This window comes from Hoplias malabaricus, chromosome X2 (assembly GCF_029633855.1).
Source record: "Hoplias malabaricus isolate fHopMal1 chromosome X2, fHopMal1.hap1, whole genome shotgun sequence".
NCBI lineage: Eukaryota > Metazoa > Chordata > Actinopteri > Characiformes > Erythrinidae > Hoplias > Hoplias malabaricus.
In genome coordinates, this window is record NC_089819.1 from 43,309,358 (window position 1) to 43,328,604 (window position 19,247).

A 19,247-nucleotide genomic window follows, 5' to 3' on the forward strand; every position below is an offset into this window, starting at 1 on the left:
CCCGCACCACTGCTCCTCACATCGGACCCCACAGATGAGTTTCACACTCTCTCCCCTGGCTTTCTGGGACAGTTGGAGGTGCCGGGACATGAAGGATAAGCATTGGTTTTGTAGAAATCTGCAGTTGCATTTTTTAAGGTACAAGCATGGTCCCATGATTTTTGAACCCATTTCAGTTACAGCAGATGATATTGTTGCAAATAACAGAGTTTAAACGTTATATAAGACCCAAATAAATGCTCCAAATTTGCTTTTACGTTACATTAAGAAATTAATTTATTCATTCATTCATTCATTATCTGTAACCCTTATCCAGTTCAGGGTCGCGGCGGGTCCAGAGCCTACCTGGAATCACTGGGGGCAAGGCGAGGAATACACCCTGGAGGGGGCGCCAGTCCTTCACAGGGCAACACAGATACACTCACATTCACTCACACCTACGTACAATTTCGAGTTGCCAATCCACCTACCAACGAGTGTTTTTGGACTGTGGGAGGAAACCAGAGCACCTGGAGAAAACCCATGCAGACACAGGGAGAACACACCAACTCCTCACAGACAGTCACCCGGAGCGGGAATCGAACCCACAACCTCCAGGTCCCTGGAGCTGTGTGACTGCGACACTACCTGCTGCACACCCATGAAGCCCATGTAAGTTACCATTACTTACAGTTTAGAAACAATGTTGGGTACAACAGCAAACAGCAAAAATATAGTATTGCGCTCTGCGTATGTTGATGAGTTAAAGGAGTAATTGTGGTTGTTTATTTAGTTTGCTTGTGGTTATGTCTGTAAAGTTGTGCACAATAGTGGTAGTTTCTTGTTTTGTGGTAATCCACTGTCCTTGTATGTCTTTCCAATTTTGTTACCCCCTGGATTTTTGTGTTTGCTTTAAGCACTGCGCTGTGGGCTGCTTTGAGCCTGTGTAAAGGCAGTTCTGAATTATCTCTTCCACAAAAGAACAGTTTGCCTACAAGTGCTGAGTTGACCTCGCCTCCTTAGGCAACAATGCCAACTTGTTTATTTATTTATATGTTTTTACTGTTGAAAACCAATAATTGAATTAGTAAATGGTGAGGTTTGAAAGAATAATTGTGTTTTAAATTCAATGACAAAACCATGAAAACTTTCACAGACATAGATTTCACAGAAAAAAGTTCCAAAACAGGTTTAGAACTGTTCATTTATACACTTCACAAATAGCTACAGCACACTTAGCGGTGATGTGTAGGAGTTAAACAATAGGTGATAACAGAAATGTTGTCGGTGCAGGTAGGAAGAGGCCCTAATGGATTGGCATAGGATATTTGACATCTTATCCTGTGTATGATTACAATTACTTCAAAAGCACAGGAGGTGATGCATATTTGAAGTTTGCAGGTGTACAGAAATGGTTATGGTGCATTTGTCATTGCCAGGGTATAAAGACATTTACTTCTTGTTACAAAATGATGGCTGTACCAGTTAAGATACTCAAAAGATTGGCGCTACAAGAACGTTCCCTATGAAAGAGTAAGCCGACAGAAACAGGGTGCCGTAATGTGTGGTGAAAAAGAGAGAACGACAGTTAACAGTTTGGAAAAATAGCTGAGGGATATAGAAAGCGGCTTGAGCCTCTAAGTGCTGGGGCTCAGGCATCGATAAGGCCACATGGAGTGGGGCCTCAATCATATTAGATTTGGTTGAGCCACGCTGGGACTTAGTCTGTGCCAATAGTAGTTTTATACTTGCAAAGCCCCACGGCTGCTTAGGGACCCTCACCCCTCCATGACATCGACTCTCTGTTTTATTACAGCGTGCCAAAACCAGGATGGCGGCACAGATGCCGTGCAGGCAACCAGCCAATGACATTCATCTCCTAAATGTGGTGGGACAGTCAAGATGAGTAAACATATAAACAGTGTTTTCTAGTTTATACCTGAACATTTGCTCAGCTGCTGTACAAGACTCTTAACAGATGAATCAGAAACACAGTAAATAGGTTTCCATCAGTGCTATTTGTGGTAGAAGTTCACTCAGAGTGAGACTGGACCTTTACCCACTCAGACAAAAGTGCAGTTACTAGGACACAGTAATCATCTACACACATTCACACATGATCTATTCACAAGTGCAGGGTCCATTACGATGGCCTTCAAATCAACATTTTTACACAACTCCATCTCCACCCTTTTAGACCTCTGCTTTCTTTTCAGCAACCCCCTGGATATAACAGATGTTGATCTGGGTCATGGCTCCAGAAAAAGGGCCAAACACCATGGGTAGTCTCCAAGCCAAGATCTTTAAAACCATAAATGTTCCATCAAGTGGCCTACAAGCATCAAAACAGCACAGAACACCCAAAAAGAGGGATAAATGTGGATTTATGAGTGTTTAAAAAGGGATATATGAGTGTGCACCATTTTGCAAGTTTGAAAGGACTTGCAATGATAGAGAGATTATGTACGATTACATAATGTAAACGTATTTTGTGTGGAGATTTATTCCTACAGCCTGTACATTAAGAAGAGGTTATTTACTCTTAAAAGGGTTCCTGTGTCATTTATAAGTATCGTACTCTATAAATGAAATTAAAATAGGTTTAAAGTGTTTGTTCTAGTCAAATTTATAAAACTTATTTTGTCGCCCTTAATCTGAAACCTTTGAGGTTGTTACCTTGCCTGATAGAAGCAATTTAGTCTTGGACTGCAATGCCCAAGGTTGACTCATGTAGGGGTTTAGTTGAGTCTGGCTTTGGGAAATCCACACCCAAAACCATAGTTATAAACAGTTTATGGAGATGGCTTTGGATATATAATGCTGTAACAGGTGAACAACGGTTTGTTGTGTGTAACAAAGACTGCACGATTCAATGACGACTCTATGACAACTTACTTATGTCTGGATCAGACTACATGATATTTTTGTCTTTCACGACAATCACTATGTCAGATTAGCATTAAAAATCCGTGCCGTGTCTTGGTCAGGAGACTGGCAACACTGCACGTTTGGCATGGACCATTCATCGTTCGGGTCATTGCGTGAGTTCAGAGTTTCTCGGGGAGGCAGGTCAAGCACCTGTCAATCACGGCTATAGAAGCGCTGTGTGTGCTGCTGGTGGTTTGGTGTTCCAAAAAGAAGAAGAAGAAAACACAGTTGTGGACCAGTTCCTGTGTGTTTTGAGGAGGAGAGTATACACTGTCTGTCCTGTAAAGAGAACTTGAGGTAATGTGTTAACATGTCAAGTGCATTCCTTCAGTTTTTTTTTCCACCTGACAGCTGCAGCAGCAGCCTCCCTGTTTTACTTCTCTGTGTTTAGATATGCGTGCCAGACAGCGCTCTGTCCTCCTACTGGTCAGACTAGGTGAAAAGATCCAAAAAATTCTAACATGCTTGACTCCTCATCGTGGTTCGTCCAAGACGCCAGATCGCTGATCTTTGATTATGTCACACTACACGACAGTTACTCATTCCTGAAGCTCCTATTCAGTTCCGACACTGGAAATTTGCCAGATACGACAAAATCGTGCCAAATTTTTTGTAGTCTATTAGGCAATAGCATGAGGTTTCCCAATGGTCATGAATTATTTACCAGTAAAGTGACTCACTACCAGTATTCATACACTAGCATCATTCATTTAAAACAATAGGGCACAGAGGACAGTTGTCTACATACTGTCTCTGCTTTAGATGCTCACCATTTCAAGATCTAATGACAGCATGTAAGAAACACACTCAGGAATTACTGGACTGACCAATCACATAACAGACAGACAGGTAGACTATTTGTTTATTTGTTTCAAGACCTGTTTTTGAGAAAATATTTTGTAATGATTTAAGGCTGGCTCAAATAGTGCAGAGGCTTCAAATACAGGTGCATAATAAATTAGAATATCATCAAAAAGTAAATTTATTTCAGTAATTTAATTAAAAATGTCAAACTTATATATTATATTGATTCATTACAAACATCTATCTAAAGCATTTATTTCTTATGTTGATGATTATGTTGCTTACAGACAATGAAAACCCAAAAGTCGTTATCTCAGAAAATCAGAAATCAGATTCCTAAGCCTTTAAAATGGTCCCTTAGTCTGGTTCGGCAGGCTACATTATCTTGGAGAAGACTGCTGACTTGACAGATGTCCAGAAGGCAGCCCTCCTGCTGTATCCAAGTATATTAATGGAAAGTTGAGTGGAAGGAAAAAGTGTGGGAGAAAAAGGTGCACAGGCAACAGGGATAACCACAGCCATAAAAGATTTGTCAAGAAAAGGCCATTCAAAAGTTTGGAGGAGATTCACAAGGAGTGGACTGCTGCTGGAGTCAGTGCTTCAAAAGTCACCACACAAAGACGTATCCAGGACATGGGCCACAACTGTCGCATTCCTTGTGTCAAGCCACTCATGGCCCAGAGACAATGGGAGAAGTGTCTTACCTGGGCCAAGGAGGAAAAGGACTGGACTGTTGCTCAGTGTCCAAAGATGAAAGTTTTCAGATGAAAGTAAATTTTGCATTTCATTTGGAAATCAAGGTCCCAGAGTCTGGAGGAAGGGTGGAGAGGCACATGATCCAAACTGCTTGAGTCTAATGTGAAGTTTCCACAATCAGTGATGGTTTGGGGAGCCATGTCATCTGCTGGAGTTGGTGTGTTATATCAAGTCACTGTGTTATATCAAGTCTAGAGTCTACCAGGATATTTTAGATCACTTCATTCTTACCTCTGCTGACAAGCTTTATGGAGATGTGGATTTCATTTTCCAACAGGACTTGGCACATATTCACACTGTCAAAATTACCAACACCTGGTTTAATAATCACAGTATCACAGTGCCTGATTGGCCAAAAAACTTGCCTGAAATAAAAAAAAACCTATAATAAAAAAAAAATCTATGGGGCATTGTCAAGAGGAAGATGAGACACCAGAACCAACAATGCAGACAAGCTGAAGGCTGCTATCAAACAATCTGAGCTTCCATAACATCTCAGCAGTCCCAAAGGCTGATTGCCTCCATGCCACACTGCATTGATGCAGTAATTCATGCAAAAGGAGCCCTGACCAAGTATTGAGTGCTTATACTGTACATACTTTTCACTAGACCAGCATTTCTGTATTAAAAATAAACTTTAAATTGGTTTTAGAGAATATTCTAATTTTCTGAGATTTCTGAGACTTTTGGGTTTTCATTGGCTGTAAGCCTTAATCATCAACATTAAAAGAAATAAACACCTGAAATTGATCAATCTATTTGTAATGAATATATATAATAGATGAGTTTCACTTTTTGAATTGAATTACTGAAATAAATTAACTTTTTAGATGATATTCTACTTTATCGAGGAGCACCTGTATTAATTTGCTTGTTGTGAATGAGCATTTAGAGCAGCACAGTTGCACTTTAGATAGTGTGGCTGTCACAAAGCTCTAGGCCCGTGAGGCTGTGGGGTCGAACTCTGCCTTGGGTTGTCTGTGAGGAATTTAATGTGCTCTCCCTGTGTCTGCATGGGTTTCCTACCACAGCCCAAAAGCACACTGTGACCACATCCATGTTCATGTCGAACTAAAGAAGCTCTAGAAAGAGCACTGAGCCTCAAATAAAGGGTTATAGCTCCATGAAGATGGACAGGTTAGTTACAGTGTGTTTATATATATATATATATATATATATATATATGGATGCACTGGTTAAACCATGACTCTGTCCTAATTCTATGTGAATTCAACCACAGCTACTTATGACACAGATCACGTTTCCCTGGTTCCCTTCTAAACTGGTGGATAACAGCAAGGTTCCAAGAATCTTGAACAGAACAGGTTCAAAAAACAGAGTTTTTTTTGTGGAAAAGGGCTTAAGTTTGTTTGTCACTGTAGCACTGTTTCTTGCCGTCTGCCACCAAATAATGGCTACAAAATCATCAGCGCTCATGTGAAATGATGGTAGTCTGTCACGGTCTAGTGTGAACAAGGTCCAGACAGACATAGAGAGCATGTGAGGACAGTGTCTTGCTTCAGAATTCTGAAAATCTGAGATTTGAAATAATGACAGTAATCTAATACCTTCCCCATAGTAAAGTAAATGCTCTTTTTCCTGGTTTAATAAGAAAACTATGGCTCAAAACAGAAAAAACACACTTCTAACACAAAACCGCATTTAACCTCATACATATGAAAGTTCCAGATTAACTGCTCAGGGGTAAATGGTTAAAAAAAAAACAAGTTTCTGGACACTGAAAAAACAAATTTAAATGATTCAAATAATTCATCCAGAAGGGACAAATGAGTCTATCAGCTAGCAGATATGTACAAGTGTGCTAATGCTAATCCGAACTGTCAGAAGGCGCCAACGTTACAGCAGCACGTGCTCTCTCTCTCTCTCTCAGAGCTGCTGAGTCTGCAGTAAGCCTCAGGCACAGAAAGCAGGGAAAGGGCAAAGCACTCATTCATGTGGCGAGAAAAAGGCAAAAATAAAGCCCCCACACACCCACCTTCCCTTCACACACATTACACTGAGCCAAACTGTGCTTTAAATGAATAGATTCGAGTGTGTCACAGCAGCGCTCCACCTCTCAGCCTTTCGGTTACTCTCTTTAGGTAGGAACAGTGTTGGGTTTAATAACGGTTGGGCACTGCTCTGCTTTCTAAACGAAGATGCGCACACATCCACTACTGTTTACGTACTCGATTTAACACAGTGGAAAAAGCCTAGGATAAAAACGGACCTGTTGTGTGTTGACCCCCATTAGAGTACCCAGAGTTTAGCACACGACTCGTGTAAAACAAATGAAAATGAGCCTCTTTTCATTGCTGCTTTATCAGTAAGTGTGTGGCCAGTTGTAGTTTAACTCGGCCCTCGGTCTGAATAAAGTACACACAGTGTTTTCCCAACGTGGGAGCGAAGAGTGGCTTGTAATTTCCACAAGAGGTTGAACTCACCGAGAAGCCGGCCCAGAAGGGGCAGGAGTGGCGGACCCGGGGTGAGGTGGTGAGCGCTAAAGCGGCGAAGCTCACGGCGAGGATGAGGCTCCCCACGACCATCTGAGCCACGCCGAGCGACAGCAGGAGGCGAGTGCGCGTCCTCAGCTCCCTCAGCCGGGACAAACTGCGGGACAGAGCCGCGGGGCTCACCGAGCGGCTCCTCCGGACACACACCGAGCCCACGGGCATCACGAAAAACAAACGGAAACACACACTCAAAACTTCTGTGACGAGGAGATAGAGAGAGGGAGAGGAGGCTCTGTTTTCCCGCGTTTCAGCCCCCGGAGGACATCAAGACTGACCGTACACAGTTACCGCTACCATCCCTGAGGGAGCTGCCTTTAACCCGCAGAGACGAGAGGACAACACGCCCCTCCAAACTCTCCTCTCCGCTTTTCCCAGAGGTCCCACCGGCAGTCTCTTCTTTCCTCTTCAGGTGAGAAATGGCCGAGGAAGCGTAAACACCGAGAAGCGTCGTCCCCTACTTCGAGGAAACGAGATAAAATCCATTAAAACATCCACCTACATCCGTCAGAATCCGTCTCCGGGCGTCGCGCCTCCTCAGCGCGGTCAGAGAGAGCAGGGAACCCGGGCGAGACGGAGGAGGAAACCTCGGAGAGAGGGAAGAAGCGCCGCGGAGTGAAAGGAGCTCAGCGCGGAGATGAATGAAGTGAAAGTGGAGAGTCGTTGCAGTGATGCTGCTCCAGGTGCTGGAGTGTGTAGCGCGCGCGCACACACACACACACAGACTTTGTTTCTACGCATTGTGGGGACTTTTTATTGACTTCCATTTATTTCCAGGAGACTTAACCTTATGGATAAGTACTAATAGCTAATACAAACATTGACATTACCTTTGTCCTAAACTTACTCTAACCTTTACACGTCTTCACCTTTAATGATTTACATTGTGGGGACAATAAATACAATTCCCTACAGTGTGCGACCATAAACAGATACTGGTCCTCACAACGTGGGTGAAACATACACACACACACAATATCAAACACACACGCTGTGGCAGGACGGAGTGGGAAAGAAGCACACGCACATGGGCGACCTCTACCGGCCACCCCATGCTATTGCAGCAGTACATAGGCTACTTACGTGCTGGGAACTGCAGGTTCCCATCGTTGAGAAGCATCCTGAATTTTAGATATCTCCCATTAATCATGCCTTCTTCAATCAGTTGAATCAGTAGGGAAACTATTTCTCCTCTGCCACAGTAACAGCTTTAGGTTTTACACTAGAACACAGTTGTGAAGATCTGATGCCTTTCAGTCACATACACATTAGTGAGGTACTGCTGATGTCGAATGATGAACATTTCAAATGACCCATAAGGATGGTTTGTTGCGAATTACTCCATGCTGAAACATGTGGTGTCTTAACGGTTACAGTGAAGGTGATAGGAACCAGAAGTCTGAAGAGTTTAAGGCTTCTAAACTCCACATCACGTTAAGGTGTGACGTGAATTGTTAATGAATAATTCGTCTGATGCTCGCGATACCGTTTTATAATGGTTTTGAATTAAGATTTTCATTTTAATGTACATCAGACGAGCCCTTCATTGTGGAGAAGTACCCCCCCCCCTCCCCCCAGCTATGAGAACAGTGATGAGGTAAGGTATGGATGATTACCCAAAGGAAAACACCACTCAAACCCACACAGGTCCAATGCTCCACTGCCCAGTACCTGAAATGATTGTGAATTAGTGAATCATTTAATCGCATCTTTTATCAATTGTAGACAGCGCAGGAGTCGGTTCAGTAAATTGAATCAATCCTCAATCACCTGTAGTCTATGTTTTGCTGCCCATTTCTAAGCTGTTAAATCTGACTTAATCTGAAATACCAGAATGGGAATCTCGCCCAATGTTCAGCACAAAAATAGCAAGGAATCAGGTCGACAATGTGCCACATTTTGACAATTAAAGGAAAAATGTTCTGTAATTATGTGTCAGACTGCAGATGGTTCACATCGTATGTAATAGTCTATGAAAGCCTGCTGGCGCCACCTGCTGCTGAACTGCAGAGTAGACGACAAACTGGGACTTCTGGAGTTCACAGGATTCAGAAAATACCCAGTGGCTGATGTAATCTCAGTGTGTGTTTAGCAAAGAGTGACGAGATTTTCTGTCACAAGGCACTGTCCCTTCCATATTCTGCTTATACTTTGATGTGTTTGAATGGAAATATGCACTGATCTCCCAGGATATTAAAATGACCTTATTTCTATAGTCATTGTACATTTTTCAGGTCCACTGACCATACGCAGGGGTTGGACAATGAAACTGAAACCCCTGGTTTTAGACCACAATAATTTATTCGTATGGTGTAGGGCCTCCTTTTGCGGCCAATACAGCGTCAATTCATTTTGGGAATGACATAAACAAGTCCTGCACAGTGGTCAGAGGGATTTTAAGCCATTCTTCTTGCAGGATAGTGGCCAGGTCTCTACGTGATGCTGGTGGAGGAAAACGTTTCCTGACTCGCTCCTCCAAAACACCCCAAAGTGGCTCAATAATATTTAGATCTGGTGACTGTGCAGGCCATGGGAGATGTTCAACTTCACTTTCATGTTCATCAAACCAGTCTTTCACCAGTCTTGCTGTGTGTATTGGTGCGTTGTCGTCCTGATACACAGCACCGCCTTCAGGACACAATGTTTGAACCATTGGATGCACATGGTCTTACTGGTGCAATGTGCAATTAATGAAGATTGGCCACCAGGCTGCTCCAATTTAGCCATGAAACCTCCCACACTAAAATGACAGGGGTTTCAGTTTCATTGTCCAACCTCTGTAAGTGCACTTAGTTTACACCCCATTTCCAAAAACGTTTGGATGCTGCTCAAAATATATTAGCAAGGTAATGATGTACAAATGACTTAATATTTAATGAAAACATTACAAAGACAACACTTCAAATGTGGGCTCTTACATTTTAATTTTAAAAAATATAAAAACAAAACTGACACGAAAAAAAAAGTAAAATTATGTTATGCTCCAAAATAAATAAATTCGCAACAGGACAGTGACATTATTGGGATTAAAATGAGAATCACTGAGTGCAAGTCTTTCAGATGTAAAGGTGAGAAGGTGTTCACCACTCCTGAGAAAGACTGTGAGTATATAACTTAAGATATTTAAGAACGTAGGGATTTCTTTACTCATTAAGTTTCAGAGAATCTGGAGAAATTCCATAAGCAAGAGACATTATTGGCTTGCTGTGGTCTCCAGCCCCTCTGGTGGCATGGATGTGTTCAGCACTACACAGGGTGAACCCATGGAAAGCAGTCGGTCCTGTTCGGACAGGACATCACTGTAGTTACTGTACCCTTGTAAATAATCTGTAACATTTACTTAACTTACTGCACCTATCACATATTTATTACAATCTGTATATTACAATATTCAGTACATTTTTGTTTCATATTTTTGCTATACGGGTCGGCTTGGTGACGCAATGGGTAGTGTTGCTGTCACACAGCTCCAGGAGTTGTGAGGAGTTTGGTGTGTTCTTCCTGTATCCACGTGGGTTTCTTCCCATGGTCCAAAAAACACATGTTGGTAGGTATATTAGTGATTTGAAAGTGTCCCTAGCTGTGAGTGTGCAGACATAGGTAGGTGTGAGGACTGGCACCCCTTCCAGGTTGTTGCTGCCTTGCACCCAGTGATTCTAGGTAGGCTCCGGACCCACCACAACCCTGAATTGGATAAGCGCTTACAGAAAAGGAATAAATACATTTTATTGTATGTATATATAACCTATATAACATATGTCATATATTGTATCTGTATTTTTTCCCCATTTGTATTATTTATAGCTGATTGTGATAAGAGCTAAATTAGAATACACCCTGTTTGATAACTCTTGTTCTCTTCATGTGAACAGTTAATTTCTGCATTCACAATAGTTAAAACTCTATAATGTAAATAAGAACCCATATATAAACAAGATTCAGAAATGCTGCCACCTTCTCTGGGCCCAAGCTAATTTAAAATGGACTGAGATAAAGTGGAAAGGTGTCATGTGGTCCAACAAATCAAGATCTGATGTTCCTTTAGGAAATCAGGGATGCTGTGTTCTCCAAGCTAAAGTGGAGAGGGATCTCACCTTTTTTTTTTATAAGCACACATTTCAGAACCCATGATGGTATGAGGGGGAATTAGCGCACATGGCATGGGTTACTACACATCTGTGAAGGCACCGTTAATGCTTAACGATATATGCAAGTTTCAGAGCACCTTGCTGCCATTCGGACCTTTTGATTTGAGTGAAATTGTGACTAAGGCAGTCCACATTCAGAATGGATTACAACAGCATTGTCCCACAGTAAATGAGAGGTACTAAACCAGGTCTGATCTACTGCAAACATTTGGTACTTTATGAAATAAAAACAACAACAACACTATAACTGAGACCAAGTACAGCCTTCCCAACAAAGGGGAACAAAACCCTTATTAATACCCTTCAATTTCCTTTTGAATACCCTTCAAATATTGGATGAGCGGATTGTTTGACCATATGCCACATATTTATAGCTTTTATTTCCTCTGATGTAAGTATCAGAGTAACAGATATGTTTTAATATCTTTAAATTGTCATTTCTATTTAATTACAAAATTCTCCACACTGCCCTTTATGGAAACATGTCTCCCACACATTTCTTGGCCTGTTACTTAAATGTATGTAGTTTGATGTATATCATATCACCCACCTGCAGCACACAACATTTATTACATAACACAAGAAAATGCATGTCTCACATTGAGTTAATTTGTGCATATTCTCTTCAGAAATACCACACACTAACATTGATGTATAACTGGCACATATTCTATAACACAAAGTAATTAAAATATTAACGTTACACCCTTTTCAAATATTCCACTAAAAACTGGGATATAAAATGAGCACTTACCAAAGGCTCGGTTCAAAGACAGGTCATGCCTCACCACTTTCATCCAAGCTTCATGAGTGCATTGTCGGTTTTTCAAGAATCTAGGTCTTTCTCTATCTCCTGTATCTTATAGTGTGTAAAGGTTATCAGGTTATAAGGAAATCCAGAGTAATATCAGTCCATGTTAGACAAGGCCCCAAATCACCATAGAATGTGCAGGACCTTAAGGCTCTCAGCACTGCCAAGCGCCATGTTACTGTTATAAAAAGAGCTACACAGCTTCAAGATTAATTCAGAAAATTGTTGTCACCTAACACAGTCGACCACTGCATCAAGAAATGCAACCAGAAACTCCATTACACAAGGAGATGGTCCTAAACATAGCGGAAACATGCTGGAGTCTGATGATTGCAAGCTTTACTTTCAGGGAAATCTGATGCCAAGAACTCTTTGCCAAAGACAAGACTGTTATCCATGAAAGGTGCAAAAGGCGATATCCCTCATGTGAACACACAATTGACACCAAGTAATATCTTTTAGAGATATATACTGCCATTGTTTTTTTGTTTTTTTTTAAAATAAAGTTCAATCAAGTTGTTCAGTAGAATCTTTGAATATATTTTTACTTTGGTCTGTAAAATAAACGATGTTTAAGTGCATTAACAAATCAAAAACTGGAACAGCAATAGAGCGTTTACACAGTGAAAGGCAGGGCGGGAACATGGTTATTTTTAGGTATCAGACTCACAGAATTGAAAGAGATACAAACAGAGGGCAGTGTGAAGGTAATTTTCTATCTCAATTAATTAATGAAAACCTGTACAGTGTGTGGCCAAATCTTCACTTTTCTACTCTCTACACTCTTCTCGTAAGAGGTTTGTTCCTTGTTTGCGGCAGTAGCAGCTTCTATTAATTTGTAAAGCCTTTAGACAAGACGCATAAACATTTCTACAAGAATGAGATCGATCAGCCAACTCAGAGCATTACTGAGGTCAAGTACTGAGATTGTAGAATGACTGTTTCATCACTTTCGGTGATGATGAATCACTCCACTTCAAATCTTCAAAGGCGCCGACTACTGCTAAAGCAACCCAGAGAATGCATTTCCACATTCAAATGCCACACATATATTTATTCATTCATTATCTGTAACCGCTTATCCAGTTCAGGGTCGCAGTGGGTCCAGAGCCACTGATATTTGGCATCTGTGTTCATTTAATGACATATAGTCTACCTACAAGACTGGTTCCATTCAAGTTTGGGTGCCGATGTAGAACAATAAAATCTGAATAAGACGTGTTAATAAGAAACTGTCATGAGTGTGAATGAGTTCAAGAAGGACCACAGCATCATAAAGGAACATTTGTTGGATCTGAAACCCCTAAACTGGCAATCTAGAGAATGTAGGGGTAAATGCATGCACTGCTCAGACTGAAGAAATACAAAAGTTACACTGCCAGATGCAAACTTCACTTTAGCTGAAAGATCATGACCTTGTGCACACAAGGCAGTCACATGACTTGGGCTTGTTTGGCTGCTCCCTGATCTTTATTGACAAAGTACATTGATGTTTATTAAGCCACCCAACTTGTACTTACACGCAAGCCATTTTATCACGAACATGGTGTAGACATACAGATCACACTGTATCCAACTGTTGTTACCATGTTTCAGCCGCCCTTTCATAAATGCTTTGCTAAAAATACAAAGTGGAGTTTTATCACGACCTGTCATTTAATATCAATCCAGCTGAACATACATTTCATTTGTTTAAATGAATACAGAAATTCAGAAAGTCCCTCCAAGAATCAACTGGGCACTTTTCATGAGGTTTTCCAGTGCGTCAAAGAGAGAAAATATTGGTCAGTTTCTCTGTTCAAGATAAAGTCAGAGCTTGCACTAAAAATAATTTTGAGTTGTGCATGTTAGTCCAGGGCTAGACTTAATGTCGTAAATAACTCAATAACCTCTCCCCATAATTCCGTTATGCCAGTGGGGGAACTATTAAATTATTTAATTGTAAGTCAAATTAGTTATTGTACATACATAGTGTTACATCATTTATTTTGACCAGGGCCAGGGTCAAATTCCTGTCCTTATGCTCTGCTCTCATTAATACCATAGCAACACAATTGAGCCTGACACTGGTCAAATAAAAGCTATGAACACCCTGAATGTGAAATTGATATCATTCCAGTTTTGTAAAAAAGATTATATATATATATATATATATACATACAATTTTAAACATAAAACCAAACCATTTATTTTAAAAATGATTTTATTTATTAATACAGTGGTATACTTAAAATCGTGTTGAAAAGGGGAAAAGTCACACGTGAAGATCTAATATTCAACAGAAGCTGTATTATCTATAAGAAAAAAAAAAAAAAAGTTGACTGGTGTGACATAATAATTCATCTATTAGTAGAAAAATACATTTCAGGGCACATAATACAGCATCCAGTATCACAAATAATAAGTGAGACAGAACCAGAGGAAACATTTTCCAGAAATAAAAATCTTCTGAGAGCGTTTTAAATCAAGCACTTTTTTCTTTGTTTCAAATAAAGCATAAAAACGCTGTAGTGACTGTTAAAAATGCTTCTATTTAGACATTAGTGAGGATATATTGTTAGAAAAAGTGGAATTATTAATGCTAAGTCACTAGTTCCAAGGCTCACGGGTATATCCAGAATAAAAAGATTTCCATTTCCATTGCATTCATATCCTCGTTTTTTCTTTTTCTTTTTTTTTAAAGATTTTTTCTTGTCTGTTTTATACAAAAAAAAAAAAGAAAAAAAACATAAAAAAGTAATTTACAAACCAAGAACAAAGGCCATATGCTAGCTTTATGTACAGCCAATTTTTATATTTTTTCCATTTTGTCAGAAACTGTGTGCATAGCAGGTACACTGAGCTGTTTTTTGTTTTATTTTAGCCTCGATTGTTCTTGAGTGTTAACCCAGGTTTAGTTTTTACAGTGAGTTGACAAAACGGTAGAACGACTTCATTTTATTTTACTCCTCCATAATCTGGCTTCATCATAATTTAGAAAAAGAGAAACTAAAGCAAAGAGGTTTCATTACTGAAAAAGTGAGTAAATCCACAGATAAGGCATCACTGTTTAGCAGGAGTGTGAGAGGGAGAGACGGAGTGAGAGCAGAAGAGAGATGTTGAAAGTGAGAGCGGTTTAAAAAAAAAAAAAAAAAAAAAAAAAAGAGAAAAAAAGGAGAGATTTAGAAGAGAAGGGAAAGGAAAGCAGGAGTCTGGGCACCTGAGTCTGACATGCATAGATCTCCACAGCGCTGAAAACTTCAACTGCTTCACTCCACCAGTCCACTGATCTGATAAGTGGCCATGTATAAATAGGCAGTCATCACTGTTAGAGAAGACAAGCTTTTGGGGAACAGGAGCACCAGTTCAAATAGAAATACTACAAAGCTTCAGGAAATTGCTCTGTGCTTCCATTACCTGCTTTTTCATCCTTCATTTCCAGCACCTCAAAGGTGTACTGCTTCACTCCTGCTAGGCGCCGCTTCTACACTTACTCTCATCCCTCTGCACCTACTGTGTTGTGAGTCCCCGATACTTCGAGTGCTGTGGCAACTGCTTCAATTGACAACAAATGTCTAAAAAACTTCCATAAAAACCTCAAGCCCACTGTATTTCATCTTCATACCATATACTTCAGTGTGCGTATATAGCTGAATATCGCAAAAATATGCTGCAAGATTTATATAGTCGATAGTATAAGTCTGCATGGAAGATCCTTGCAATTCCTGGAGAAAAATAATGTGATTTTCTGTGAGCGGCGAGAATCTGAATCTTGGCGTACTGTGGGAATATTCTCAGTGGCACAGAGCATGCAGTCCATCAAGGATTAAAAAAAGTTTATTCTTCTGATTTACTCTTCAGCTGTTAAGCACTTATAAAAATGAAAGTAGAAGATCAAGAAAGAAAAAAAGAACAGCACTTCAGAGAAAGTCATCCTCCCTCCTGTCTCCATGGGTACAGTAAACAGAATCAAAGCACAGTCATCCTTCATTTATCACTGCCAAAGCATCCCCCTTCCTAAATGGCAGTTTGTGTGTGTGTGTTGGAGAGAGCAAGAGTGTTTTCTTTCTTTTATCCCGGCGTTCAGAAACAGACTCCTCAGAAGTGGTCGATAAGCACGGACACACAGTTGGCTCCTACCAGATAGTTTGGATCTCCAGGGAGAGATTTGTTCTGCCAATTCTTGGGGTCACCTGCGGGGAAGGGTGGGGGGGGGGGTGAAGGTAGAATGGCACAGACAAAAATGAACAATACAGTGACTAAGAGATGTTATAAAGTAAAACTAACCACAACCGTTATGCCAATATAAAATCAAAAACCTTATTTCAGTAACATCCCATGTCAGTCCTTATCCAACACTTGTGGGGAACTAAAGCATTTCAAGCCACTCTAAATATAACAATGTAATTTCAGTACAGCACACGTATACCCCCTGGACACTGCAGAGAGGGATATAGGCTTTTCTTATCACAGAGATATAATCCCGCACATTCAGTTCATCATAAGGAAACCTTATAAAATCCATTTGTGAGACTTTCAAGTGTTGCATTAAAATTTAATTCTCCCTGCCTCTCCTTTTATAGCTCTAGGATCTCAAAAATCAGTTCTGTTCATGTTCTGCATTAAGAGGCCATCTGCTGTTTTGGAACCTCAAAGTCCTCACAATAGGATTGATATATCCAGTTAACTTCACAGTTTTAAGGAGCACCTAGGTGTTCAAATTTGGAACTATTAATTTGTATTAAATACACAACAATATATGTGTCACAGTCCATATTTGGAGAAATAACCACTAAAAATATTAAATGGTCGTCAAAAATGCTCATCAGATGGTGCATGTTATCTTTGTACAGTCAGGAATGACAGGAAATACTGACTGTTCAAGCTCTAGTTAGGTCTTTATATGCATTTAATGATTCAATTTGTTTACACCCATTCATCTAACATTACTTTTAAAACTGTAGGCATTAAAAGGTATTTAATCTCCATTTGCTGAGTTAATAGTTTCTACTATGAAGGCTTTTAAATAGGCATTAAAACCTCACATTTATCATTTTATTGCAGTCTGCCACAACATTATTGTGGTCTTTTCATGTTTTTCTATGGAGATTATAAAAGCTGTGGGTGCACAAATTAATGTCTGTGTCTAGAACAGGTGCAGTAGCTGAACTGATTAATTATAAAAGGCATCTGCAAATGTTTGCCCATGCATAATATTTTATAAACTGATAAGATAAATAAATAATTTTGAAATAGCTAGGTGTCCACAAACTTGCCAAACAGCAACATCTATTGACTTCAATTGACCTGTTATTGAGAAACATCTTTACAACAATGAAAAAGATAATGATATAGTGTTAATCATTTCCAAAGTGACACTAACAAAGAGAGGTTCCCTGCAAGGCTACAGAGCCTCTGTGAAAGTAAGTAGTTGGTTAGTGTTCCCAGTTGGGCTGTGCTTGTCCCTTCAGCTTTGTGAAGAGACAGAGGCGTTAAAGCACTGGAGTCTTGAGGTGAAACTGAAGTTGAAACTAGAGAACGGTCTTGAGTTACAATAGAGGGATTAGAGGCACAGCCTAGTAATCCTCTCCCAAAGAAGCAGGACACCACAGGAGACGGATGCCTCATTTCTTCGCGAGCTTTTTCTCCTGCATGTTTCTAAATGAGGAGTAATTAGCCGCTAATCCACAGGGGTGTCAGTACAGATATATAGTGCATGAGAACGAGAGGGAATGTCGGAGCATGTGAGAGGTAGAGTTTGGGAGAAAATAAATTAAGAGCAGATAAGAGGAAAAGGCCCCTCGTAACAGGTCCCTGTGAGAGTGGAAAAACAAGTTTTCAGAAGTTTGTGTGGTTTTGTGAGAAATGTAACATCAAAAATACGGCATATGTGCATAACACCCTTGTAATCATAGGCATTATCTGTCACTTGCTGCATTGGTTGCGTGTGTGGATGATGTAGTGGTCACTACAAAAGCTTACCTGAGGCCCAACGTCACTCCATAATCCAAAATGCTTAAAAGGGAACACAAAATGATCTTCCCACTTAGTTCCCAAAAGCTAACGATTGTCCAGCACCAACATCATAGTACTACAAGCATACGGTCATGGCTAAGAGTATGGTTTAGTTCCACCTGCACTGGATCCCCACCAGCACACCAGCAGGCTACAACATATTTCATTCACCTGGCTTTATCCCACTTGGACAAGCATCACTGGCAGAACACTGTTTATTGACTTCAGCTATGTATTCAATGCCATCTTACCACAGGGACTGCAGGGACTATCCAACTAACTACACTGACTTGGATGGAGTTCTACAACCCTATAGCTGGGTTCAATAGTTCCTGAGCAACCAGCCTCACTCCAACAGGATGGCGAAGAGGACACTTGGGGCTAAACACCTTGCTCATCAGCAACTGTGCCAAACATTGCAAAATGTTTTTGAACATGCTGATGACACTTCATTTATGGCATTAATATCTAACCATGATGAGTCTACAGACATTTGGTGCAACCTCTGAAAATCTAATTCAAGTCCATTTCACTGACAGTCCTCCATTTGATAAAAGATTGAGGATTGCACACTTCCATCTCAGTTTCTTCTAAAGAAGCATTTCAGAGAGCATCCTAATTTAGAGCATCACTCACTGGTATGGGTGTTCTATTGGACACACCAATTGTTTTGCTAAACATAGTCAATCAAATTAATATCTAATTTATAGCCCATATCTTATATCTAGTCAAAATCTAATATTTTGTGACTGTTATATTATAACATTATTTCTACATTTTTACTGCCACAGGCATTGAACTCTGTAGGTCAGAGCTTTGATCCAGGTTCCAGGCTGTGATTTTACAGTGACCTGCTGGTATGACACCATACCTGGCTAGGGTTCGTTAGGTGCAATTGCAGTTGCACCGCTAGCGTCAAACCAGCTGGCCATATTAAAATCCCAGCATGGAGCCTGAAGGTACAGATTTTATGACCTCTGCTCTAGGTTGGCCTAAATTCTAATTTCCATCTCTTGTATGCCATTCATGTTCTGGTCACTTTACACAAGACATTACAATATAACTCACTGAAACCTTAATCCTGTGTATACCATTTGCAATTTTAACACTTGCTTTTGGCCTGCTGGTATGGATAATTACTGTTACTGAGCATAAATAGTGTACTAACCATTGCAAATAAATTCCTAGATGCTCAGAGCTCACTATTACTTTTGCTCCCTTAATTTGGTGCAGTTTATAAATACCATGCATTGTAGAGTGTACTACCTGCATTCCTTCTATTTACTATCTCTTTGTATTGGTGTCTGCTGCTGCTCT

At 40.3% G+C, this 19,247-nt stretch overlaps 2 protein-coding genes across 12 annotated transcripts in view; both read right to left on the bottom strand.

Annotated features, from left to right (window-relative positions):
* Nucleotides 1-7,624, bottom strand: part of LOC136677107 (protein ENTREP2-like) — a 227,633-nt gene extending 220,009 nt beyond the window's left edge. The window contains exon 1 of the mRNA XM_066654524.1: nucleotides 6,912-7,624. Coding sequence (XP_066510621.1) covers nucleotides 6,912-7,142 — 231 coding nt within the window. The 5' untranslated portion in view covers nucleotides 7,143-7,624. The remainder of the gene's footprint in view (nucleotides 1-6,911) is intronic.
* Nucleotides 7,625-14,121: 6,497 nt separating this feature from the next.
* The window catches only part of LOC136677241 (tight junction protein ZO-1-like), a 144,181-nt gene continuing 139,055 nt past the window's right edge, over nucleotides 14,122-19,247 (bottom strand). For all 11 annotated transcript variants that reach the window (XM_066654716.1, XM_066654719.1, XM_066654715.1 and 8 more), the window contains one exon: nucleotides 14,122-16,108. In XM_066654716.1, the coding sequence (XP_066510813.1) occupies nucleotides 16,014-16,108 (95 nt within the window). In that variant the 3' untranslated portion in view covers nucleotides 14,122-16,013. The remainder of the gene's footprint in view (nucleotides 16,109-19,247) is intronic.